Below are 27,122 nucleotides of genomic sequence, written 5' to 3'. Positions count from 1 at the left end.
TACGGACTTAACCTGACGTCGGTTAATGTTTAAATATGCTTCATAACCCTTGTCACCAACTGACATATAGATTTTTCTCAACAAAGATTATCGTTTAATATACTTGATTTCAATATCCTTCTGCATATCAGCATAACCGATACATGCTCACCGTGAGCACCAAACGATTACATACCACGGAGTTATAATATCCGTGTTTATTCGTATATCCGGCATACACAGTATACCTCCTACGAACGAACAACCAACTATGCTATAATGATTCCAACACTTCTTTGTGTATAGGTAATCATTCTATTCGAGCATACATGGGTGTAAACATTTAACGGATGTAAAGATAACATAGGGAGTTGCAAGGTTCAAGGTAATTGTGCAACATGGGTTGCCTTCAAATATTATTAATTACTATTATGGGAAACTCTACACTCGCTCAGTCAATGTCCTCAGGCGTTCTAGGTTTGCTAAAATCGGTAATTCTCGATCTGAAGTTGGTCCGTCTCATATGTTTGTGAGTGAGCAATACATATATATATATATTTCAATATATTATTTTATTTTATTTTATTTATTTACTCCTTTACTTTAATGAAATAAGAATGGGTTCAGGTACGGATCCGTTCGTACGTGAGGGTCGACGGTTCGGGTGAACATCTGGGGTTATTAGGATATACGGTACCGATGTTGGTAGGGTAAGGGATTCATCAATTTTGGTTGGGAGTGACGGTTACTAGATATTTCTGGTTAATGTCAAACGGGAGATCTAACTTGGTACTATCATAACTATGGCCCGATAAGTCAGACTTATCATCAACCGATGCTCTAGAAATTTCGGCATCCTCGGTACTTTTTATTATTTCCTTCCCCGGTTCCTTATCCGGGTCCCATTTCTCAATACATGTACCCACAAGATATGTACATATATATATATATATATATATATATATATATATATATATATATATATACATATTAGCACGTATAAATAATATTATATACTTTACACATATGTTGCCATTTTTACCTATTAATGTACCCCGTGACTTCCCCTGAATTCCCTCGTGCGGACAAGTCTGTTATTATGTTCCGGACCATAATAACTCACTTGTCCATCCAAGTTCATCCAGACCTCGTCACTATAAATTATTAGTTAATATTCAGATCCTATAATACTTGAGCTACTAGTTATATTTTAGGTATCTTTTAATGACATCCTAATTCTATTATAACCAATGGCTCTGATACCAAGTTCTGTAACACCCCGTAACCACAGCGGAAACGTAAACGGGATGCGACAGACACCTCTGATATCAACCACATTGTTTATAAAGAAAACCGAATGCATTAATATACTTCAAAATTACATTATCTCATCTTTCATTACCGTCTAGGTGATACACACATCATACAATACAGTTCATAATTCTATCTGTTATAATGTATCCTAACGTCCAGCACGCAAACCTTACACACATTAAGTACTTAGCACGTAATCAATCACTTTATCTTAGTTGTACCTGAAAAGCATGTGAGAAAACGGGTCAACTACGAATAGTTGGTGAGTTTCACAATTTTAGTAAACCGTGATAAATCCATATCATAATATAATATTATCTGGGGACACTGTTAACCCAGAAACGCATTTAATAACCTCTGGGGACACTGTTAACCCAGAAACACATTTAATAACCTCTGGGGACACTGTTAACCCAGAAATACATTCAATAACCTCTGGGGACACTGTTAACCCAGAAATACATTTAATAGCCTCTGGGGACACTGTTAACCCAGAAATACATTTAATAACCTCTGGGGACACTGTTAACCCAGAACACTGTTTCGGGCCTTACAATATTAGCAACTCAGACAATTACCATCTTAATACATTACCGTACGATTCCCGTACAATAAACATTATATAATACATTCATTTCCATGCGATCGGCATGTACTTAAACACTTTGATAAAAACATGCTTTCCGCCCCGGGAAAATATCTAAAACAGTTCAATAAAAAGGGGCTCGTGAAACTCACCTTAGCACATGCAAGCAGGTAACAACAATCATTATCAATTAACACGTCCAATCTGTAATATGATCCCTACGATCGTTATTATACAATTATTGTTTATATAATCTTTAACTTATCAATCGGTACATCTGGGGACACTGTTAACCCAGTACTGTACCTGTTCCGGGGGCAATGTTAACCCAGAAATACTTCTCCGGACTCAGATTGTGATGTCGTTTAGAGTTCCATGGTCACAATTTCTATTAGTCGTTTTCTCGTTTTGCGTGCCTAGCACGAATATCCGTTTTATGTTTCAAAAATGAGTTTGGTCACACACGACCCGAAAATAGTGGTTGTCTGATAATTTGATTTAAAATGTGAAATTATAGCTCGGTTTAGACGTCCCGATTGGCCGCGGGACTCGTTTCCGTCTTTGGCGTACCGGAAACCGTTAAAATCGGTTAAAAATACCCAAATCATCCGACTTATTTTCGGATGATTTATTTTTACTTGTTTAACTCAATTATATGAAAATAGTCCATTTTTAATGTTTTTATACACCAGTCAGCTCGCTTAAGCGAACTTCACCGGTTTACGCATTTTAACTTTAAAAGTTTGATAATCAGCACGATTAATTATCCGTTTACTCTCGGATCTTGAAATTTTGCACAAATCACTTTTTAATAGTGGGGAATTTTATAAAAATATTTCCAGAATTAATTCTTATATTTAAAATTTATTTATCTATTTTTAAACACCATTTAGACACTAAATATGTCGTAAATACCAAACGACCTTAGAAAAATCCCAAATTTTTCCTGGATGTCCCCTGCCATCCACATAGTCCCCTGTAATTTTTCCAGAACCAAAACCTTCTTTTACATGCCCTTTTTCCAAAACCGAGCTAGAAATCCCTAGAACTCGTTTAACCGAAAAGCCTACTTAGACTTCTCCAACGGACCTCAAATTTTGTGTGTGACTTATACATGATATGAAAAGCTTATCTGAAATTTTCCAGAATTTTTCATGATATTTAACTATTTTTCACCATTTTTGGCCAAAGCCGAGCATTAAATTCACCAAATATTCATCCTTTATCCAAAAATTACCAAAAATTCACAGAACTCATCTTTTCTTGTGTTTAACACCTCTGTAAAATTTCATGACCTAACTCTAAAGCATCAACAATCTGTCCAAATTTCCCAAAACCGAATATAACCGAATATACCTTTCGTTTTCCGCCACTACAAGCTACAAACTCATCTTTCCGCCTTATCTACCACTAAATACAGAGCCTACAAACAACATACCACAATACCAAGCAAGTTACACTCACGATCAAGCCATTTCTTTCATGGTTACGGTTATGATACTAAAAACAAAGATTTAACCGTAAAAATTCGTTTTTGATTCGTTTAACTCATTTCTTGGACCAAGATCCCTTGTATAACCCGTATACATCACTTGATCATGCAAGAATCGGTTTTCATCTTTGAAACCTCATTTTCTTGCAAACAAACTCAAGAAACGAAGATGGAAACGTGATTAACTCGATTCTTTACCTTGTTTTCTTGCTAATTATCTCGGGTTTTGGATCATGATCTTGAGAGGATTGATGAATCTTTGAGAGAGTTGATTGAAAAAAGAAAAAAAAGAAAATGAAGGCCATGGAGCCGATCGGAAATGGTAATAGGGTAGGGTGGGACCCACAAGTTCATTCTTGGCCACAAACTTGGATTTCCGAAATCTGGATAATGTTTTGGATAATCTGGTTCAGTTCGTTTCTCGGTTAAATGTTTAATTCGGCTTAAAACGAGGCTAAAACGGTCGTTTTTGGTCTAAAAATTGAAATTTATATAAAACCGATTTAAAAACTTAATCCGTGCATTTATTAACTTAAAACGTCATATTATTAGTTATTACGCATCTTTTTCGGCTTGATCGATCGTCTCTTGCTCGGTTTGGTATTAAAGGTTTCGTTTAACGTACCGACGTGCTATTAAATCGAAATCCTTTTTCTGTGCTTTAATCCACTTATCCCGAAGCTTTAATACTTCGTAACATCACTAAATATCATATATCTCGTCTATATTGAACCCTCGATTCATTCGGGTTTCAATAACTATCGATCGTTTGATCGCATATTCAATACGGTGAATTATATATTCGCGTACAATCAATACAATGAACTATGTATTCTCGTATAATTACCATGGTAACTCTTGTACCCGACATTACATATGACGTAACTAACGTCTACCGGTTAGGGTATACCTGGTTTCGTCGGAATCGTTACACCTCTTCAAATCAAAAAGCAAGTTCCTTTCCTCTTATACTCAACAATGGCGCAAACCCCTCATCCTCTTCAAATCAAACATCAAAATATGTTATCGTGCCTCGTACTAAACAAAACCTATCTAGAATATGACGAGAGCATTAGAATTATTTCTACTAGCCCATACTACAATATTATGGCCATCAATTCGGACATCAACCCTCATGCTTTGAATAAATTTTGGAAGAATGCAAGGATTCAATACGATGTTAATGGCAAAGCGCCCTTGCTCATCCTAACAAAGATTGCTGATACTGAGGTATTTGTTAATTTTGAGCATATCTCTCTACACTTAGAGCTGAATGATGACGATGCTACAAAAAAAATGTTTACTTCACAAACTCTAAAAGCAGTTCATTGGGGTATTTGGCCTCAACAGAAATAACCAGTCTTTATAAAAACTTTTTCCTCCTTCAATAAAATTTCTTTTCCATACTTTTCTTCAGCATATGTCATGTAAATCCACAATTTGGAATGAGTAGCCCCTAAATATTTAAAATCTAATACACTCAGTTCTGACCATGAAAATTACTACTTTTAAAAATCATTTTCAAATTTTTAATTTCAAATGTAAAAGGAATGATTGCTACAAAAGAAAAACCATTTTTTTATGTTTCCTAGGTTCCTCGTGGTGTACCTAATAAAGGTATTACCTAAAAATTATTTGTAACAAGACCATCCATCCATCCAAACCAAAAGTCTTAGTGATGATATTTTTGCAAGGATGAAAGATTTAGGGGTGTGCAGGTTACGGGTTAAAGCCGTGAAACCTGTGAACCCAGTTTACAGAACACGTTTAGAAGACCCGGTATATGGAAGTATGTCTAGTTTTGCTTTTGTATTTCATGTTCAAACTGTTCGGTCCGGGTATGTAACGGGTTAAACCCGCGAAACCCGTGAACCCGGTTTAGAAACATACTTGTTTAATTTTGGAAAATTAATGTAGAATCATGATTGATTTTACAGTTAATGAAATGTCTATTTTTGTGGAAAATTGGTCCATTTTTATCAGTAAATCACTAAACACCATAATAGTTGTTAATCTCCATCTTCATCAATAAATAACTAAATACAAATAATTGTCAATCTCAACCAAATTCTACCAAATCATCGTGCATCTTCATCAATAGATACCAAAATCATTGTCAATCACCAACAATTTATACCAAAATCATCATTGATCTCCATCTATAGATACCTTCATCATCGTCGTTCTTTATCAATCATCATCATCGGCATCACGAGTTCGCTACTCTGATCATCTTCAACAATCAGCATCAACGTTCATCTTCATATTAATAATCAATCATGGTAGTGAGAACCCGTTTGGATTATTGAATTATTTGCTAGAAACGCAAACAGTGTAAACCAGTTCCACAAACTCATTTAAAACCCAGTAGAAAACTTGCATTAGCCGTTGTTGAAGCTGTTCACAAAAGATGCATGAAAACCACCAACTCGTCCCATAAAACCCGTTTCAAAACCCGGACCGACTCATTTGTATACGATCCAGTTTTGGGTTTGGAAATTCCATGTAAACGGTTCTGGTTCTAGTTCCAGTTCGGGTTTGACCCATTGCACACCCTTAGAAAGATTCCAAGTCATCAACTTTGTTTGATGAAAAGGAAACTACTACTGCAACTGTTGTTGCAGTAGAGACTAAAACTACTGAGCCCAATGCTCAAAGTGACCAAGGTGTACAATCCAACATTTTGCAACCCACACTTTCCACTAAAAGAAAACAACTCAAAAGAAAATCCAAAGCCAAATTCCACACTTAAAAGCCTAAAAAGGTGATTCATTATGTTAAGGTGCCTGAAGAGCCTATGGTAACACAAACAACACAAATCCAAAAGACTATTGTTACTTCCTCACAACATGTCTCACCTCCACCTAGCCAAATTCCTTAGTTATCCTCACAAAAGGATACTATTGTAAGCACAAGGTAACCACAACAAAGAGTTAAAGGGCAAGTTTGCTCGCATACTCTAATTCCTCACTCAGAGCTTCATCCTCAACACCACCTCATTTGGATCATGTAGATGACTTCTTCCTCTCATCAGATCCAAGTGAAAAAATAGCTCAAGATTTTTTTCTAAAAATTACATAAATGCCTAACACACTATAGCAAATAAGCCAAGAAAGCACATGGTTGGCCAAAGGAACCAATTAGCATCTATTTTCGGAATAGCTCCCAGCACCTCGGTTCCCAAAACAGGTTGAAGCTTTTGTTGATGCCAAAAAAAGGAAGAATATCATGGAAGCTTCTCAAAAGGTTATAGAGAAGAGACCAGATGAGTCTTCAAACAAAGCTGCTCAAGAAAAAGACTCGTCTCAAAAAATGCTAAAGTGGGATAAGGATGCAAAGATGAAGGTTATGGTTACGAACTAAAAATCAAACCAGATTAAACAGGTCCCTCACACTCAAAGAGAATTAAGAGCATGGCTCAAAGGCCTTCAAAAGGGAAGAAAACAAGACCAATAGTTAAATTTCTGATGAATAAACAAGACCAACAGTTTCGCAAACTGCTGATGAACATACAAGACTAATTTTCTAACCAACAGTTGAAGTACCTTAAACTACCGGTGCACCGCAAGAACCAACACTTGTTTCAAAAACTAATTGTCTAACCAACAGTCAATTGCCTCCTTCTTCAAAAGGGAAGAAAACCTTTTATTCCATTAAAAGGCATGCCACCTACTCAGAGACCAAAGAATATCGCTAAATTGATCTCTCATCAAGAAAAGGAGGATGCCAGATTCTTCAGAAAGCCTCTCACAACTGAGTCACTTAAATTTTTTCAAAGAGATCTTCAAAAAACAAGGAGAACAAAACAATTGGATTATGAAAATAGTCAAATTGATTAAAAAACAATAGATGAAAAAGAGCTATTGATGGAAGCGAAGAAAAATGCTCTTATATAGCTTCAAGAGAATGCAAAATACCAAGTCACTTTCTATAAGTTCAGAGGGTGGGCCTATGAAGAACTTCAAAAGGAATGTGGAAGAATTGAGAAGTTCATTGAACAAGACCCTTATCAGGATCACCTTGAGCCTGATTAGGATGTTGTAAAGAATAGATTAGAGGATGAAAAACAAAAAGAAATCTTGAAGATGAAGATGGATATTGATGAAACCAAGTTCTACAACAAGAAAGAGACTGCATATCGAGTATTGAAAAGCTAAGGAATGATTACAGGAGACTTGTATAATAAAGAAAGAAGGGTCCAAGTAAGCTTCCTATACCAAAAGCTTTGCCAAATCAATCCATCCAAAAGGCAAAGAAAATCACAAAGTATTGTTGTCGTGCTACTACTACAAGTGACAGGGCAAGGAATCTTGCCATCAATGTAAAAAGGGGGTAATTGACCATTGAAGAGTAGCAATAGACGGAACTACTGATATATGGTGAAATTAAAAGAAGCCAAATATTTAATGTTCAGGTTTCTGCAAGTCAATCCTCTTAAACAACACCTTTTTCAACCCTTGATCAAAGTATCTCAAACCTAGGATAATGGGTGGTCTCATCAAAGGTACAAGACCCATGCGATCATCAAATTGGAAAATGGAAAGACCATGGATGTTCATCTGTATTATGTCATACTTGAAGATGAAGAAGACCTCAAAGTGCTGATAAACTCTCCATTAGAGATGGAATATGATGACAAATTAGGATCTGACTTTGTTTAACAATTCAGAATCTCAACAAATAAACAGTTGTCAAGAAACAATAGAATAAAATAAACAAATGGTTATGGAATCATCAGTATAGGGGAGATTGTTGAATATGTCCGATGAGTAATGGCCATAAAACAAACAACTAATCAATATCAGTTGTTCTCCATCATGGTAAAAGAACAAAGTACTGCTCCCCAATTGCTAACAAAATTCAACTGTTCCAGATAGCTAAAGATGAAACAACTGAAGATGGAAACTACTGAAGATCAAAATATTGAAGTGTAACAACTAATGCATCAAACATCAATTATTTCAAGATAGATCGGTAGTTTTAGATTTAAATGTATTTATGAGTTGTTTAGTTATAATAGTTAGTGGCTTGTAACAATTTACGTTGAATGCCACTATCAGCCTTGGCTCATCAACACTTACACACGTATATAATTTAGAAGAGAGTCTATTTTTCATTAACACTTTTTCAAACAATATTCTACTTGATAATAGTACTCTTTGTAATACAAAATCAGAAAAATATGATGAGCTAATGAAAAATTATTCTTTCGTATGATTCCTTCCAAAAGCTTATCAAATATGTTCACTTTCGCCGCAACTTACTTTAGTAACTTAAATTGACTCATAACTCAATATGAATTCAGTTAATGTAAATATAATTTGTTCAAATTATTAGATAAGTTGTTTATTGTTTCTTTAACTAAGTTTTCAAACTTGATATTATATATATATATATATATATATATATATATGTAGGATTAGGTTCATTTCAGAAGTGTTTTTTATTACGAGAAGTGCGAGAAGAGATTCTAACCAATCACATCATTCCTTTTTTATTTTTTGATTATTTATATGCAAGGATATATTAGTGAAATATAAAGTATTTTTTTATTTTGTAACTCATGCTCATTAATGGTTTAATAAATAATGATAAGTTACTAGCAAATGGTAAGTTACAAACTACTACTACTACTACTACTTTTATTATTATTTATTTCATATAAAATTTGAATCATTGGAATCTATTTGATCTAAAATCATTTTATTCTAAAAATGGATTATTATTATCATCATCATCATCATCATCATCATTTGTGTAGCTACGTAATGTGGTGTAAGCACACTTTAACATGTTGGTGTAGTTATAATTAGTGTAGTGTAGGCACACTTTTAATGTTGTGTAGTCATAGTTAATGTAGCGTTGACATATCTAATGTAGTGTAGGCATATCTAATGTAGTGTAGACAAAACTAATTTTGTATAGGTAAAACTAACATAGTGTAGGCAAAACTAATGTTGGGTAGACATATCTAATTTAGTGTAGACAAAACTAATATTGTGTAGGTACACTTTCAAATGGTTGTGTAGTCATAACTAGCGTAGAATAGACATATCTAATGTGGCGTAAGTAAATAAATGTGGTGGACGGACACTTTTCAATGTTGTGTAACTAATGTAGTATCTAATATAGTGTAAGCAAAACTAATGCTATGTAGGAATCAATTTGTTTATATAATAAAGTGTTTGCAAAACAAATAAAAATAGGCTTATTTCAATACATTGTATGTATATATAAACAAATCCGTAAAATACAATGTAATGTTGCAAAATTTATGTGTTTTATGAACCAATTCTATAAATAAATAAACAACTTACACAACGATAAAAAAAATCATAATTTTAATCAAAAAAATAAAATAGTATTAATCTTCTAATGAGCATTAAATGGCACCAAAAAGTAACTTAAAGCATTAAAATCTGGTTTAATAAGGCATGCACCATAAAAGACACATATAACCTTTTTATTAAATTATATGTCATAAATATGCGTTTTTAATTACGAATTTGCCATTTATAATATAGACCACTGATTAAACAAAATCAATTGATAAGATTCACTTCTCGCTGTAATATAACTTCTCGCAAGATCCATCCCCTATATATATATATATATATATATATATATATATATATATGTGTGTGTGTGTGTGTGTGTGTAAATATATAATATTAATTTTTATAGCAAGAGCGTTAAGATGCAACCCCGGTTCTGTCCATATATTCATCTTGTTATATCGGTGTGGGCTAATATGAGCAGCATTAATAATTTGAATGTGGTGATTTATGTTTTTGAAAAGAGATTGTCCTTGTGGAGAGCTCACACTTTATCTATTGGGGGTCGAGTTATCTTAATTAAATCGGTTCTTTAAAGCCTCCCGGTCTAGTAATTCTCCTTTCTTTTCAAGGAGCCAACCAAAGTAGTGGAATCCCTTTGAAAGAATCATTAAAAGGTTTTTATGGGACCGTTCCACAGAGTCTAACAAAGTTTATTCGGTGGCTTGGGATCGAATGGCCCTCCTTAAAGATAAAGGACGGCTGGTAATTTCAAGAGTTATAGACGTCAATCAATCTCTATTCGCTAAGTGGGCATGGTAAAAAAAAAGGTTGTGGAAACGTGTGATCAAGGCAATTCTTTAGAAAATATTGGTTTGCCTGTTAGTCCTGGTTAATAGAAATGTCATAGGAGTTTGGAAAGATGTCAACTCTGAAAGATGAGGGATCAAAGATAATAACCCAATTATGTTATGAAGTGGTACAAGTGAGTCTCGGCTAAGTGTAATGTTCACGCTTTGAGAAAGGATAGAATTCCGGTGAAGTCAGTGCTAAGGAATAGAAATATACGTCTTCCAGACCTACTTTATATGTTATACAAGTTCGACCTTGAGTCTCCTGATCATTTATTTACATGTTGTTTAGCTTCGATAGTGATTTGGAACGCAATTAGCTCATCGTGTAAGGTTCCGGCACTATGTGTTCTCTCGGTTAGAGGCATCTTGGAGTTTCACTTTAACGCGGGTCTAGGGCAATGTAAAAGGTGGTTTTTCATGGGTTAACGATTATTACTTGTTGGGGAATTTGGAAGACTAGAAATGATAAATACATAGACGGCAAGGAAGTAGAAGTTGGAGGTATATAATAAATGATATAAAGTCTTTGTGTTTTCCTTGGTTAAAAAATAGATCAAAATATAAGCTCTTAAGTTGGTCTAAACGGATAAATTTTTGCTTCTTTTAATTTGTTTTGGTGTTTGGTTCCCTTCGATTTGTGGAGGGGGCTTTCAGCTTCGGGCTTTGTTTATAGAAGTTTAGTGTTTGAAAATTCGTATTCTTATTATTATTATGAATGTTATTTATGCTTATTTTAGTTCTTCTATTATTATTTATTATGTATTAACTGTGGAGTTTTGAAATTCGTGTCATGAATTTTCATAATTACTCCTTAAGTTTCATTAGTTACATAATTAACCCAAACTTGTTTAATATGATGATTTTAAAGTTTAATTAAGTTATATATACAACCCCACAAATTTTTAATTTGATAACCCAAGTTTTTAATATGCATCAAAGCTATAACGACCGAAATCCTATCGTATCACTGTCGCTATACGTTGGTTTTTCTTTCACTCTACATGCAATCTTCCGCCGCAAGACGCGGGCATAAAGAAATAGCTAATCTTATACATGCATGACCTTTTAATAACTATTTTTACTTTTATTTTATATATTTTATGTGATACACTAATTTCTAAGACATAAATTCTTATACACATTAACTTACACTTAGTATGCAAAATTAAGGAAACAAATATTTTACACACATGTTACGAATTAATTTCTTGTTTTACATATTAATTTTCATTTTCATTACTTTATTACTATTTTTATCTTTTTAGTTTCTAAGGCGAAGGGTGTTCAAATAGGGGCGGCGTTGCTCGAATCTTACTCGAACAAAGTTCGCTTGAAATTAACTCATTTACGAAACGAGCTAGCATGTCTAAAATCACTTACAAGTATATAACCCTGGCTTAATAGGCTTGTTTACAAACTGAGCTAACGTGACCGGACTCGAATTATTCACACACACACACACACACATATATATATATATATATATATATATATATATATATATATATATACGTGTGTGTATGTATGCATGCATGCATGGACGGATGGATTTGTTTTACTTCGATACACACATGACCTTCCCAACGAATCATGAAAAATTTTTATTTAAAGTTTGTTAAATTTGGGCATTAAGTATAAAGGTTTTTTTTTTAACAGTTAAATTTTTAAATGGGCATGTTGTTTTTGATTTGGGCAGTACAAATATTCTTTTTGTATAAAAATGGGTTTAAATGAATTAGGTAATGAAAACTGCTCTTAAAAATGGGTTTAAACGAATAGGGCTGTGCAAATATATATACATTAAAAATACGTATTTTTAACACACATACACACACACATATATATATAAGGGAGGGTTCAAATGAAAACTGCTCTAAAAAAACTTAAGAACTTTAAAAGAATTGTTTTTAACTTTTTTTTAAAATTATTTTTTCATTTTCTTTCTTATTATATGTTTATATTGTTCAAAACAAAATCTCGTCGGTGTAATGTATATGTGTAATAGTGTGTATTGCATATATACAAAATTATTGTATTGCATAAAATACAACACTTTTGCATATAAAGATGGCAAAATAAACCCAAATGGGTTGTTTTGGATAAATTTGGATAACTTTTAAAATTGAGATGGGTCAGGATGGATCAAAAGAATTTTGTAAGAAGGTCAAGATGGGTTGGGAAAATACTAGTGACTTTTGGTTATATGTTAGAATGGGTTTGTTTATGGGTTAGAATGAACTAAAACAAGCTTTATCCAATTTTATTTTAAACAAAACCCACGGAACCGAATAGAAATCGAGAAATCGAAACCGAACATATACCGAAATCAACCGGAATGGAAAAAACAAAACCGAAGCGGAAAAAAACTGAAACAACCGAACCTGAACCGAGACAAAACCGAGTTTTTTTTTTTAATGAGTGAGGAAGACGGGGGGGAAACAATTTAATTATTTTACTTTTGCATTTTGGATTTATATTTTGAGTTATTATTTTTTTATTAATTTTTTTGAATATTTTTTTGAGGGATTTTTAAAACCCTGTGTATTTTAACTTTTACATAGTTCAAGATGAATTAAGTTTACTAATATTGACCCATACCCATTCTAAGCCGAATGAAACCGAGAAATCGAAAGCGAACAAAAACCGAAAACATTTAAACCGAATGGATACCGAAACCGAAAAAAACAAAAATGAACCGAAAAAAGCCAAACCTAACCTAGAAAAAACCGAGTTTTTTTTTCTAATGAACGAGGACGATGAGAGAGACATTTTAGCTATTTTACTTTTTACATTTTTATTTATCTTTTGAGTTATTAAATTTTTTGAATATCTTTTTGAGGGGTTTTTAAAACCCTTTGCATTTTAATCTTTACTTGGGTTAAGATGAATTAACTTTACCCATCTTGACCCATACCCGTCCTAACCCTCTATTTTAAAAAATCCATCCTGACCCAAATTCATTCTAACACATCATTCAAATCCAACCCAACCCACTCATATTGCCACCTCTAATTATACATATTTGATACACACTATTGTATATATGCAATATATGACTATTGCATACATCGAATATACATTAGTGCGTATATATAATACAACACTAATGCACATATGCACTACATCGACTTTATTTATTTATTTATTTTTGTATATAATACAACACTATTGCACATATACAATACACACTATTGAATATATGCAATTAAATGCTATTGAGCATATGAAATACACACTATTGGGCATATGTAATACAACAGTCTTACACAGTACTATATATGTGCATTACATCGAGTTTTTATTTATTTATTTATTTTTTCTGGTGAATTGTAACAAAGTATAAGTAGGATGAAAGAAAAAAAAATTAAAAATATTTTTTTATTTTTAATTATATATATATATATATATATATATATATATATATATATATAAAATTTAAAAAAAAAAGACTAGGCTTACTGAGAGTGATCAAGCCAGATGCGATTGTGCTCCCCACCATTGACAGTGGATATGCAATATCAGCTGTTGCCCACTTACCAGCAATAAGTTAATACATGTGTAAATAATTTTTGGCTTGAAAGTCGTTTGGAAAGAAAAAAGAAAAAGAAAACCTAACTTGAAATCCGCAAGTTTACTAAGAGAGCTAACTAATAATATTAATAGTTTATGGCTCTGATCTAAGCATGAGCATCGCTAGGCTGGGTTCGCCTCGTAAACAACTCAAACCATGTCTAAGCGTATACCACGCTAATAATATTAATACTAAAAAATATATATTATAATACTAGTAGGGAATGGAGGGAGTGGTTTAGGCATTGTAAATGGAGAAAAAAAATACTGAATTTTTTTGTATATTTGAAAAACCATTATTTATACCCTATAATTTTTTAATAGTTTTTGAACGTGTATTTTTGTAAAGGAAAGAGAAAATGTAATAATAAAATTATAAAAAAATATAATTTAATTAATAAAAAAAAATTATAGTGATTTTTATTTGAATCTTCTTATTTGATATATTACAGGGAGTTATAAAATAAAAAGAATAGAAGTATTAATTTGTCAATAAATATAATGGAATGAAAGTAACAAAAACTATCTTAGTTTTCAAACCAACTAGTACACGTATATTTACCAAACGGCCTCTGGCCTAAGGTATATATAACGTTAAAAGTAATATAATACCTAGTACTAATATTGACTATGATAGTTACAACAATATATACAAAAATGTAGAAAATAAAAGATAAACATTTAATACTTTTTATTTTATATATAGGGAGAATATAAAACAAACAAAAGGTTGTTAAGTGACTATATATATATAGTGCAAGTAATATTTGGAAGCCATTCATACAGCCTTGTGGTAATCTTTCAGGGAAATGGAAAGCATTATAGGCTATTTTGAAAATAAATCTATCTTAGTCACCGGAGCTACTGGATTTCTGGGAAAAAGTATGTTTTTCTTCCATGCCACTTAATCTAACAAAGAATTTTTATTGAACATAATTTTGATTCTTAAGTACATATGCTGCAGTTTTTGTAGAGAAGATACTAAGGCTACAACCAAACATAAAAAAACTCTATGTACTTATAAGAGCTTCAGATTCAAACTCGGCTTTGCAACGGTTGCACTCAGAGGTAGGTGCATGTAATATGCGCGCATGGCTGTTTCTGAATCATAAGTGATGTGGTTAACCTGTTTACATAGGTTATTGGAAAAGACCTATTTAGGGTCATAACACAAAAACATGGTACAAATATACATATATTCATATCTGAAAAGATAACACCAGTGGCTGGCGATATCGGGTTGGAAGATTTTGGAGTAACAAACATGGAGTTGTTAAATGAGATTCGTAGTCAAGTGGATATTGTTGTTAACTCTGCTGCTACTACAAATTTTGATGAAAGGTATGCCTTACTCACTTATGATAAAGTTAGTGGTTTTATGTTCAAGGTAATTATGATAATTTGCTATTTATGTTCAATGAATATGATTGTAGGTATGACGTAGCATTCACAATTAACACACTTGGAGCTAAGAATGTTTCCAAGTTTGTCAATGAATGCAGTAACATAAAGCTACTACTTCATGTATCGACAGGTATATATTAACACACATGCAGTTTGACACTTTTAATGCAATATTGATTCATCAAGGTCTAAAACCGTTTCACTATGGTAAATAATATAGGGCCTTTCATGCATAGGTGCACAACACGGGTTAGGGTTTAAACCCAAACCGGGTTAAGTTGTTGTAGGAAACAGTCAAACCGGGTTGGATTAAATCTGGGTCGAGGGTCTACAAAACTAAACCATTTGAAACTGATTTGGGTTCGATTTATTAAAATATTATATTAGAAACTCATGTACTATTCACGCTGAATAAAATTAAAATTAAAATAAACAATAATTAAAATTTATGAATTATGAAACGGTTTTTGGATAAGATATGATTGAAATTATATATAAATGATAAAGCAATAATACTGAAAATAAAAGTAGACTGTCATAAATTACCAAAACTAAAAGAATGAGTCTCGTTAGAATTAATAAACAACAAAACATTAAAATAAAGAAAAAGAATCATATGAGTTGTTGAACCTAAAGATTTGACAATATATTAGCACTGGTGTAGTTTAATCATTACTTTTAAAAAATAAACCCTTATAAAATTAGATTATTAACTTATTTTCTAATGCTATTCAAGAAATTTTATTCACTATCGTATTTTCTTGATTATATCGTTGAGACTTCATTTTGTTAAATAACCAGGCGCATCTCGAATTTCTCACTTCAAAATTTTAAAACAGATAATAACTTCACTTGATAAATATTTTTAGTTACAATGACAAAAACTATTTCGTAAACATGTACGTTGAAAAATTAAGGTACGTGCAGGGTTTTTAGTTAATTAAGTTTATATCTTGGAAATAGTCATTTCTCAAGTTTTAATTAAATTAAGTATGTGTATTTGCGCTTTGTGGCGGAAAAAATGTATATATATATATATATATAAATTTTTATGCGAACTTACAAATATATTATTAAAATATAATTATATACTTTTAGTTATAATAACAAAAACTATTAAATAAATATGGACGTTGACAAATTAAGGTATGTGCTGCTTTTAAATTAACTAAGTTTTTAACATGGAAATAGTTATTTCTCAAGTTTTTATTAGATTAAGGATCTGCATTTGTGCGTCGTGCCGGAAAATTTATATATATCTTTTAAGCGAATTTATATATATATATATATATATATATATATAGGCTAAGTATAAAATGAAAAATCCACTTGAGTTGTAAAAACTCTAGAAACCCATTCTCAACCACATGTTTTTAATTAATGTTTAAATCTTGTGGTACACAAATGAAGTGAATAAAAAATGTAAATATAAATATAACTTTTCCTCTCTTCTGAAAACATATATAAAAATTAGTAAAAATATGTTTAAAAATAGCAAAACATTTTTTTTGATGTTTTGATGTTTTGTATTATTGTTACAACATATATTACATATAACAAAAAAAAACAATGTTACATAGGGTTTTCACAACTCAAGTGGGTTTTCATTTTAACCTTATATATATATATATATATATATATATATATATATATAGGGTTAGTTTCATTTGAGAACTCAGAAAAAGTTAATAACTTTTAGGAACTCTTAAAAACCAAATATTTTTTTCACTTTTTTTATATATTAACATTATATGAGACTTTTTTTATCATATTTATAAAAAAAAATTGATTACATATATAAATCACAAGTTACACATGTGAAAAATTTATGTAATAAAAATTTACATATGTGTAAAAAAACATAGATATGCGGAAAAAAAACTAATTTTCATAATTGTAATCGTAATCGTAAATATAGATGTCAAAACTGATAAAACTTTTTTTTATATAAGGTTTTCATTTTAACCTTATATATATATATATATATATATATATATATATATATATATGGTTAGTTTCATTTGAGAACTCAAAAAAAGTTAATAACTTTTAGGAACTCTTAAAAACCAAATATTTTTTTCACTTTTTTTATATATTAACATTATATGAGACTTGTTTTATCATATTTATAAAAAAAAAATTGATTACATATATAAATCACAAGTTACACATGTGAAAAATTTATGTAATAAAAATTTACATATGTGTAAAAAAACATAGATATGCGGAAAAAAAACTAATTTTCATAATTGTAATCGTAATCGTAAATATAGATGTCAAAACTGATAAAACTACACTTAAATAACATCAACATACAAAAATTTTTATAAAAAATGTTAGTTATTAAAAGTTCCTTCAAGTTCTTAAATGATACTAATCCTATATATATATATAATTAAGTTAATTCAATTGCTTCTACGACCTTTAGTAAGAGATTATGTAGGATGAATGGTCAACCCGGCGCAGGTTACTCTCTTTTAAAAAATATAAATTTCACTAAAATTGTTTAAAGATAAATAAATTAATTTTTAAAATACAAGAAAGAAAGTTTATTTTTGTAACTATACTCTTTTAATATGTTTTCTAAATTATTTTAAAACATAAATACTTAAAATTAGTAATTAAAAAAAATGAAAGCATGAATAATTAAAACGTAAATACCAACGCAAGTTTTTCAAAGGTTGGGTATATATTGTAACAAAAAAAAAATTCAGATTGGTTAATTTTGTGATTTTCTCTACATAAAACGAGGGAGGGAGGGAGGGAGAGAGATGGAGGAAACAAATTCTTTAAGGTGTACGAAGCTCGCTTGTGACCTCTCCTTTGTTTTTTTTTTCTTTTAATTGCAATAAAGAAAATTTCAGAATATTTATAAAATAGAATGTGTAGCACTAGCATTCCTTCCATCATCTCTAAATCCAAAATTTCATTAAAAACACTATATTTTCTCTCATTTTTTAATTAAATATAATACTTTTTTGATACCTTTATCATTACCCATTCTCTCACTTTCACTCAAAACCATTTTCAACAAATATTAAATATTATAAGGGAATGAATAATAATTTTTCAAATGCACAAATAAGTCTCTGTATTTTTTCTTTCATCTAATCACAAAACCCTAAACCAATCCCTAAATTATAAAACATGACTCATAAAATTTAATGGTTAGAATTTGAATGCTCTATGAAAATTGTAAGTTATGTGTGAAGTATTCTTTCGAAATTACAAATTTAAAATCATAATTTATTAAAGAAAAGGTTTGCTTGTATTTAAAAAAGTATTTGAACAGAAAAGGATACAAACAAATAAATGTAGTCTTTGATGTAAGAATATTTACTAGAGCCCCTAAATAATTTTCCATGTTTTTGTATGGTATGCAGATAGAGTCCGTATGATATGCATGTGGTTAAAAAATAATAAAAAAGTTAAATTTAGTAATATACATGATGACATATATTATATATTAATAAGATATTAATAATAATAAACAAAATTTTACAATTATAAATCTCTAAAAGCCTCTTTAAATACAACATTGGATGCTGACTTAAATGTTTAATGACTTTCTAGTGTTAAATATAAGTGAATTAACAATTTATCATTTATAAGTCAAGATATCCAATACAATAACTACTTAAGTGGAGTTGGTAAGCATATTTAAATTGAAACATTAGAGTAGTGTTTAGTATGAAGTAATAATAGGTGGAAATGGAAAAGACCATTCCAAAGGAATGAAAGAAAATAAGTTTGGTTGTCATTCATCAATGGAATGAATCATTCCTAACGAATGCAATTCCTTCCATATATAGCATTTTTGAATCCTTAGTAAAATGTGGTTTCTTTCATTCCTTCAAGGAATTGAATGAAAAACGATCAACAATTATTATTATTATTATTATTAATATTATTATTATTATTATTATTATCATCATTATTATTATTTTATTATAGTATAACTATTATTAAATTATAATAATTATTATATTTTTATTATTATATCGTATTATGTTATTACCGTTCCATTAATTGACAAAAATATTATGTGTGTATAGTTTACTATTTAATAAAAAAATTATAATAGAGTTACGATTCATTTAATTCCTTTGTCCATTCAATTCCCTCGTCCATTCTATTCTTCCATTAATTCCATTACCCTATACCAAACAGACCCTAGGTCTTGGGTTCAAGACTTGTATCACACAATAATTTATTTTTCAAAACTTTATAAAGTGTTACTGCCCCCATATTGGGTTTCAAAGAAGATACGATAAATAAGAAATTATTCGCATGACATCCTATGTAAAAACCCTATAATGATGCCATGCGAAAAATCATCTTGTTGTAATAGTATAGTTAGATAGTTGATAAAATATAATAGTATTAAAATTATGGGAAAAGTTAAAATGTAAACGGAGATAAAAACGAAAAGTGTGGGAAAAATTTGTGACCATATAAAAAACCTATAAGAAAATTAAAAGCAAATAATAAAAATTTTAAAAACTAAAATATTTACCCCGTCTTTTGAGTTCATAAAAAAGAAAAACACAATGACGAAAATAAACAAAAAACACTATAGATCGTAAAATATAATAAAATAACAAGCAGAATATAACATAATTCTTAGTAATATAACACAATATAAAAAAGGACACAATGTCAAGAAAAAAAATACAATCAATGACTAAAATAAACAAAACACAATGATAAACAAAAAGACATAATAAATTTTTTTCCTCAACATTTTTTTAGAACGAGAAAAACAGAAGAAACATTTTTGTTTTTTTTTGTTTTTACTTTTTTAGTTTTCAGTTACGAAATTTTTATTATTTTTTGAGAGTTTTTTTGTGGCCACAAATTCTTCTCATCTTTCTCATATTTATTCCCTTTTTTTGTAGAATAACCTGGCCCAATAAAGAAAAGGTAAAAATACAAAGAGAGACAAAAATGAGAAGTTTGAGAAAAATTTTTAGCAAAAAAAAATCAAAAAAATTCAAGAAAAATAATAAAAATAATCACAACTCCATATATAAAAGAAAACTAAAACATTTCCTCGTCTTGTCGTTAAAGAGAGAGAGAGAGAGAGAGAGAGAGTATGACGAAAATAGGCAAAAAAAAAACACATTGATAAATTAAAAAAAGACACATTATACCGCAAAATATAGCACAATGCCAAGCAAAATGTAATAAAATGTTGAGTAATATAACACAATATTAAAGAAAAAAAGAAACAATCAATCACGGAAATAAAAATAAAACACAATGATAAGTAAAAAGATATAATGATATTTTGTCCTCAACGTGTCTTTTTTTTTTTACCGAGGAAGACAAGGGAAACATTTTAGATTTTGTATTTTTATCATTTTTTTATTGTAAGTTTTGATTTTTTTTTAATCTTTTATTAGTTTTTAGGAGATTTTTTTTCCATAAATCGTTATCGTACTTTTCTTTTTCTCAGTTTATAAAATGAGTTGACCCGTGCAAGTAATACGTGTAAAATATTCTTTCAAAATTAGAATTTACATATGGAACATATGTAATTGATGAATATCTTACAAAAAAGTATATATCACACGTAGGCACACGCTTGGAATATTTTTATTAGGCATTAAAAACATCAACCGTTTAGGCCGGAGGTGCATAAATCGGTTTAAAACTCAAAACTAGTTTGGGTTTAAACTGGTTCGGTTTGGTTAACGAAAGTCAAAACCAGTTTATGATTGGTTTCGGCTCGGGTTGAAACCGGTTTCTTATCATGATACGATCGGTTTAGGTTCGGGTTTTGATCGTTTTCGGTTCGGGCTTTGACTTGTTTTTGCTCGGTTTCGGTTCGGTTAACCGGTCTGGAACCGGTTTTGGTGGAGAAAACTACAAACCGATTCCGAACCTACGGTTTCAATAGGTTCCAAATCGGTTTCAAGCCGGTTCGGTTTCGGTTCAGTTTTTGGGTCGGTTCGGTTAACAAGTTTATTTGCCCACCTCTAGTTTAGGCCATGAGGCCATGAGGTATACATTAAAAACACCACCTATTTTACCCAATTTCACTCCACCTCACCTTAAGAAAATTGTTTAACCCCCGTTTACCCTCCCTTTATTTAATGCTAAATTGTTTCTTAAATTATTGTGGCTGTGTGTGAAGAGGATTTTAAGGCCCATTAACGATTTAACCAATCTTGCATTTAAAGTCCTTAACCCATGAAGGGAGTGGTATGCCACTCGTTAACCTTGTCAACTCAACTTTAACGCCTTTGTCACACACTGGATGATCCAAATTATAAAATTAGACAAATAATTACATAGCGTATATGAAAAAATGTATTATATATATGCTTGTATCTATACTATGTGTGTATAAATTAATTTTGTTTATATCACAAAATGATTTTTTTTAAACGAACTTAATAAAAAAAATGCATGTGCAGAAATGTACCTGAGAACACTCTTTCTATTGAAAATTTTATTTTCAGTGTCATATATGTATAACTAAAAGAATTTTGGTTATAAACCAATTTCGGGAATAAGACTTCTCATATAATAATAGTTATAATCACTCAGCCTAAATATAGAATAAATGTGATTTTTATTAATATATTTATCAATTTACTACCCATCGAAGGAAATGAGAACATTAAATTATAACGACAGATGTTCTTCAAGAACTATGTTTTTCTAAGCTACACCATGAAAAAGATTTTGATAAGTTTTAAGGAGCTTCTCGACTTTGTCATAATGACAATATAAAAAATAGCATGTTAACTCATTCAATTTTGTGAATATTTTGTTTCAATTGAGCATAGTTTTGCATGACATACTTCTCATACAATATTCTGATCACCACTGAAGGAAAAGTTAATGATTATACAAATATTTCAAATTTGATAAAAATTATAAGTATTGATAGGCCTATGGGCGGCATGTCGAAGGTGTTCGCAATCTTTTCTTAAATTTTAATAGTCGGGGGAAAAATAGTCAATTTGCCAAATCTCGAACCTTTTGATTATTTTCAAAATTGCCCTTCAAAAATATTTTGAAACCCGAATCATGTTTAAAAGTCTAACTTTCATTCGTTTGACATTTTCAAGTCAATACTTTGAACCCACAACAAATTTGATGTTAAATTTATTTGCATTATCAAACTTTTAGAAATACTCAGATTTCTCATTTTTTACGAGTAACAAATTTTGATCTAAATGTAGTTAACTTGTACCAAACAATCTATTTACCAACTTTTGACACAAATCAAATTTAAGTTCCACAGAAAACTGTAAACAATCCTTGATAAAGAAAACTAAGAAATTAAATATGATAAACTTTGTTATGTTTGAAAGTGATTGACATAATCTATCTTTACATTTTAACATATATATAGTTTACTAAATTAACCGAAAAATAAATGGATAGATTTAAAGCGTAAATTTATAATTTATAAATTATATGACAATTTACAATAATAATAATAATAATAATAATAATAGATAAATTGATTGATTTTAAAAAAAATGATCGACTTTTAAGTATATATTTATATTCAAGTCTTGTTTTTCTTTACAATTTTCTACAATATACATACTACAATATGTTAATGATAACATTTGAAATTATATTCTATTCAATATTTGACAAACATAATTTGTTGTTGATTTTTGGATTCACCAAGTATTTTTGGAATATATAGTAAAACAATATGTTAATATTTATTTTTATAAAAATGTATAGATATAATATAAAAGAATATAAAAGGAAAGTGAATAATTATTGATCTATTACATATACTAGGGTCAATTAAGATTTTAGTTTTGGAGGGAAAAGAATTGTGAGATTTAACCAAAATATGACAAGTGTTCACAATTATTTTACTTTACTAGAATAGGTAGATACAGTTTTCTTTTGAAATGCTAATATTGGTTCGATATTTAGGTCAGGTATTGTAAAGAGGGTTTAAACTTAAAGTGAAAGGGTCATATCTCTTTCACATAATAAATACTTTTAAAAAAACATTCTCTACCACCTAGTTGTGGTATAAAGCATTGTTGCATGTTAACTTAAATTATATATTTTAATCTTTTAAAAATTAAACACACCATAAAATGTAAATCAAAATATAAAACTAGTTATATTAGCGTATTAAAATTAAACAAACTACTAAATAATCACAGTTATTTTAGTCACAGCCACCATTCTCGTGGCTACTCCAAAGATGTTCTATCAAACGGATTGAAGATTATGATTTGTCTACCTCATTCGTGCTTTTAAAAACATAGCTAGTTTCTTATAATTGTTTAGTGTTGAGATCGGTGCTTAAACATCGTTGTACTCGCCATGATAACTAGCTTTGCCCGAGTCTTCTAACATCATGTTATGCAAGATAATGCATGTATATATTATGCAAGGACACCCCGCCGCTTATTTAAAACCTTGAATGCCCTTGTAACATCCTTTCTTGCCTAGTTTGTGTAATCAAAGCTTACAAACATCATGGGAAAAACATGTACTTGTTGATGGACCGTGTATACTTTTTTGTATGCAATCAAAGATCGGCTTCCTCAAATACCTCTTACCATATAGCTCAATGATACATGAAAGTTATAAAATTAAAAATTTAAAGTGAAAATAATAATAACATTAACAATTATAATTATAATGATAATAATAAATATAATACCTTCGCAAAAAGTGTGAAGACTTTCTTAATCACCAACAATTCTTAAAAACTAATTGATGACTCATTTGAAAACGGCGACGGAATTTTTCCAAATTATAAACCAGGTCATGAATAAAAATAATCTTTCTAGTCAACCCACTTTGGTAAAAAAAACCTTCATGAAGCTAATTCAATAATTAGGGCAGTAAGGTATAACAGGAACTAGAGTCGGTTGGGAAAATTTATGTTACTCTAGTTTTAAACAACAAAACTAGATAGGTTTGCTAGTAGATGGGATGGGAATTTAATATGATACGGTGGGGTTATATATATGTTTTCTTGCACTTGGGTCTTGGATCAAAAGTATAGATTGGTTCAAACCCGGTAGGCAAACCAATTCTGATGGGTGGGTTACAAATAGCCGGGTTGAAACCGACGTGGCTGAGAAACATTCAAACCAAGTACTACCCTACAGGTTTTAAAATGGTTCAAACGGGTTGGCTATACATCAGGTTAAACACACATTTAGGTCAGGTAGGGTTGCTTAGTGCGGTTTCTAAACCAGTTTAGGGTTGCAACTCTAATTTCTTGTATAACTAAAAGGCATTTTTAACTTCTTCAAGTGATTCAGTTGTTGTTAAATGGGAACTCGGTCTTATTTCAGCTTATGTTTGGGGAGAAAAGTCTGGAATCATACTGGAAACTCCATTTAAAATTGGTGAGACACTTAATGGCGAAAACAATCTCAACATTAAAGAGGAACAAAGAAAGATACTCGAAAGACACAGTGAGCTCGTCATTGAGAAAGCTAACGAGAAAGCCATTTCATCTTTCATGAAGGATTTTGGTATTCAAAGGTTTATCTCTATTTCTTTCAATTCGACAAAGCATTGTTTTACTTACTCAAAATAGTCCATGCAAATTCCGCCAAACATTAACATAGCTTGTGTTTTATTTCGTTATTTGAAGGGCAAATTTGCATGGATGGCCAAATACTTATTCATTCACGAAGGCGATGGGAGAAATGCTGTTGCTCGAGGAACTAAGAGAAGACGTGCCACTAGTCGTACTACGACCTACCATCATCACTAGTACCTATAAAGAACCTTTTCCTGGATGGATTGAGGGCGTCAAGTAATATACATATATGCTATTCTATTTGGTTTAGATATGGATTTAGCTAACAAATGAATTGTTATTCTTAACATGAACATTAAACCCAATATACATTTTCCAGAACCATTGATAGCTTCATTGTGGCATATGGTAAAGGCAGGACTTCAACCTTTCTTGGTGAACCTTCTAATGTACTTGATTTGGTAAGTCCCCTTGCCATCAAGTGTGGTGTTTTTAACATCGTGATATCAAAGCAAACAATACAATAATTTCGACTAGTTTATCAGAAATTTTGAATGTAATGTAAAATGAAAACCAACTCTAATTTTATTAATGGTTTTACTAATAGATTCCAGCAGACATGGTTATAAATGCTATGTTGGTGGCGATTGTAATTCGACGTCATGAACCTTACTCGAGGACAGTTTATCATGTGGGATCATCAATGTCTAATCCTTTGAAAATTGCTAGCATCTGGAAATACATATTTGGTTACTTTGCGACACATCCATTAATAAATCGGCAAGGAAACCCAATTCAAACAACTGGAAAGGTTTTGATGTTGAGGTCCATGTCTAGCTTCAACAGATATATGTCAATCAGATACCTGATCCCTTTAAAGGTATTCTCTTCACTTTTTTTTAACAACATTCTTCTTGGAAACATTTTCTCATGGTCTCAGATTTATTTTGTGAAAAAAAGGCCACATAAGGTTTTTGTTAACGTTTTTCTTGCCCGTTTGAAGGTTGCCGAATATGCAAACAAAATTCTTCTTGGGGCTTTTAATGCTTGGTATTTTAAGGCTGACCGAGAGATTAAAATCATACTTCGATTAGCATTTCTTTATAAACCATATGGTCTCGTCAATATGATGTAAGTATATTACTCTTTCAAGCATGCTATATTTAGCAAAATTTGGAGACGGCAAGTTCTACCCATATATTAGGTGTAATGGTGTGTGGTTATAATTAATAATGATGAAGAAGGTGTGGGTCTAAAACAAATTATGAAAAAACAGAACACAAATATAAAATTCTTCAAGTTTCAATTAGTAGTCCTTCTCTTACAAAGATGTAAACCATACTTTCTTGTGGTGGAACTTACCTTTTCTAAAGGCTTAACTAATTGTTTGTTTACGGATAAATGTTCTTTTTGATTAATGATGTGTTTCTTAATTTATAGTTTTGATGATGCCAATCTCATTAAATTGCTTTATATAATCAAAGAATATTTCAAAGATGAGATGGAGACATTCTTCTTAGATACCAAGTCAATCGACTGGGAATGCTACTTTATGAATATACATATTCCAGGCTTGGTGAAACATGTCTTAAGCACTCGTGTCCAGAAGTAATTAAGACTGCTGCCAACAATGTCAAACAGAATATATGAATGTATTTCTTCTTGTACAAGCAATGCTTACATTACGTGGAAAGTTAAGAATAAGTGACGTTTCTTCTCTTGTAAGGAGCAGGAAATTTATAATAATCATAGTTACTATGTGAAACTTGATTTGTTTAGATTTGGTGTGTGTATTGTTAGAATGTTTAATATTAATGTTCATGTCAACTTTCAAATGAACTTGAGTTTGCACCCATGAATGATTATCTATCCAATTATAGAACGTGATATAATTACACAAAATGGTGTGTTACATTTCCTATATAACTCTGCTATCACATGTCTTTTTAAAAAAAAAACTCGATGTGTCACATTTGTTTTCTTTAATTACAAAAAGTACCCCCAAATTTAGTATTATGTGATGAGTAAATATGAAATTGTTGATAAACTTTTAGGCTAATATAACCAATAGTATGCGTAATTATATCAGATTTAATATATATATATACCTTGATATAAAGCCTTTCTAGTTTGATATCTAATCTAACCA

At 30.6% G+C, this 27,122-nt stretch overlaps 1 protein-coding gene across 1 annotated transcript; it reads left to right on the top strand.

Moving 5' to 3' along the window:
- The first annotated feature begins 14,851 nt into the window (after positions 1–14,851).
- Positions 14,852–26,700, top strand: LOC143625716 (alcohol-forming fatty acyl-CoA reductase-like). Its single transcript, XM_077095976.1, has 10 exons — positions 14,852–14,952; positions 15,035–15,138; positions 15,209–15,411; positions 15,504–15,604; positions 24,780–24,972; positions 25,085–25,249; positions 25,353–25,434; positions 25,581–25,853; positions 25,977–26,104; positions 26,414–26,700. The coding sequence occupies exons 1-10, from the start codon at positions 14,880–14,882 to the stop codon at positions 26,583–26,585; spliced, it is 1,494 nt and encodes a 497-aa protein (XP_076952091.1). The 5' UTR covers positions 14,852–14,879; the 3' UTR covers positions 26,586–26,700.
- The last annotated feature ends 422 nt before the right edge of the window (positions 26,701–27,122 follow it).

The sequence above is a fragment of the Bidens hawaiensis genome, unplaced genomic scaffold (assembly GCF_021521415.1).
Source record: "Bidens hawaiensis isolate Kalapana, Puna unplaced genomic scaffold, B.hawaiensis_p1.1 tig00004199_1, whole genome shotgun sequence".
Taxonomy (NCBI): domain Eukaryota; kingdom Viridiplantae; phylum Streptophyta; class Magnoliopsida; order Asterales; family Asteraceae; genus Bidens; species Bidens hawaiensis.
This window is presented reverse-complemented; position numbering and strand designations above follow the sequence as displayed.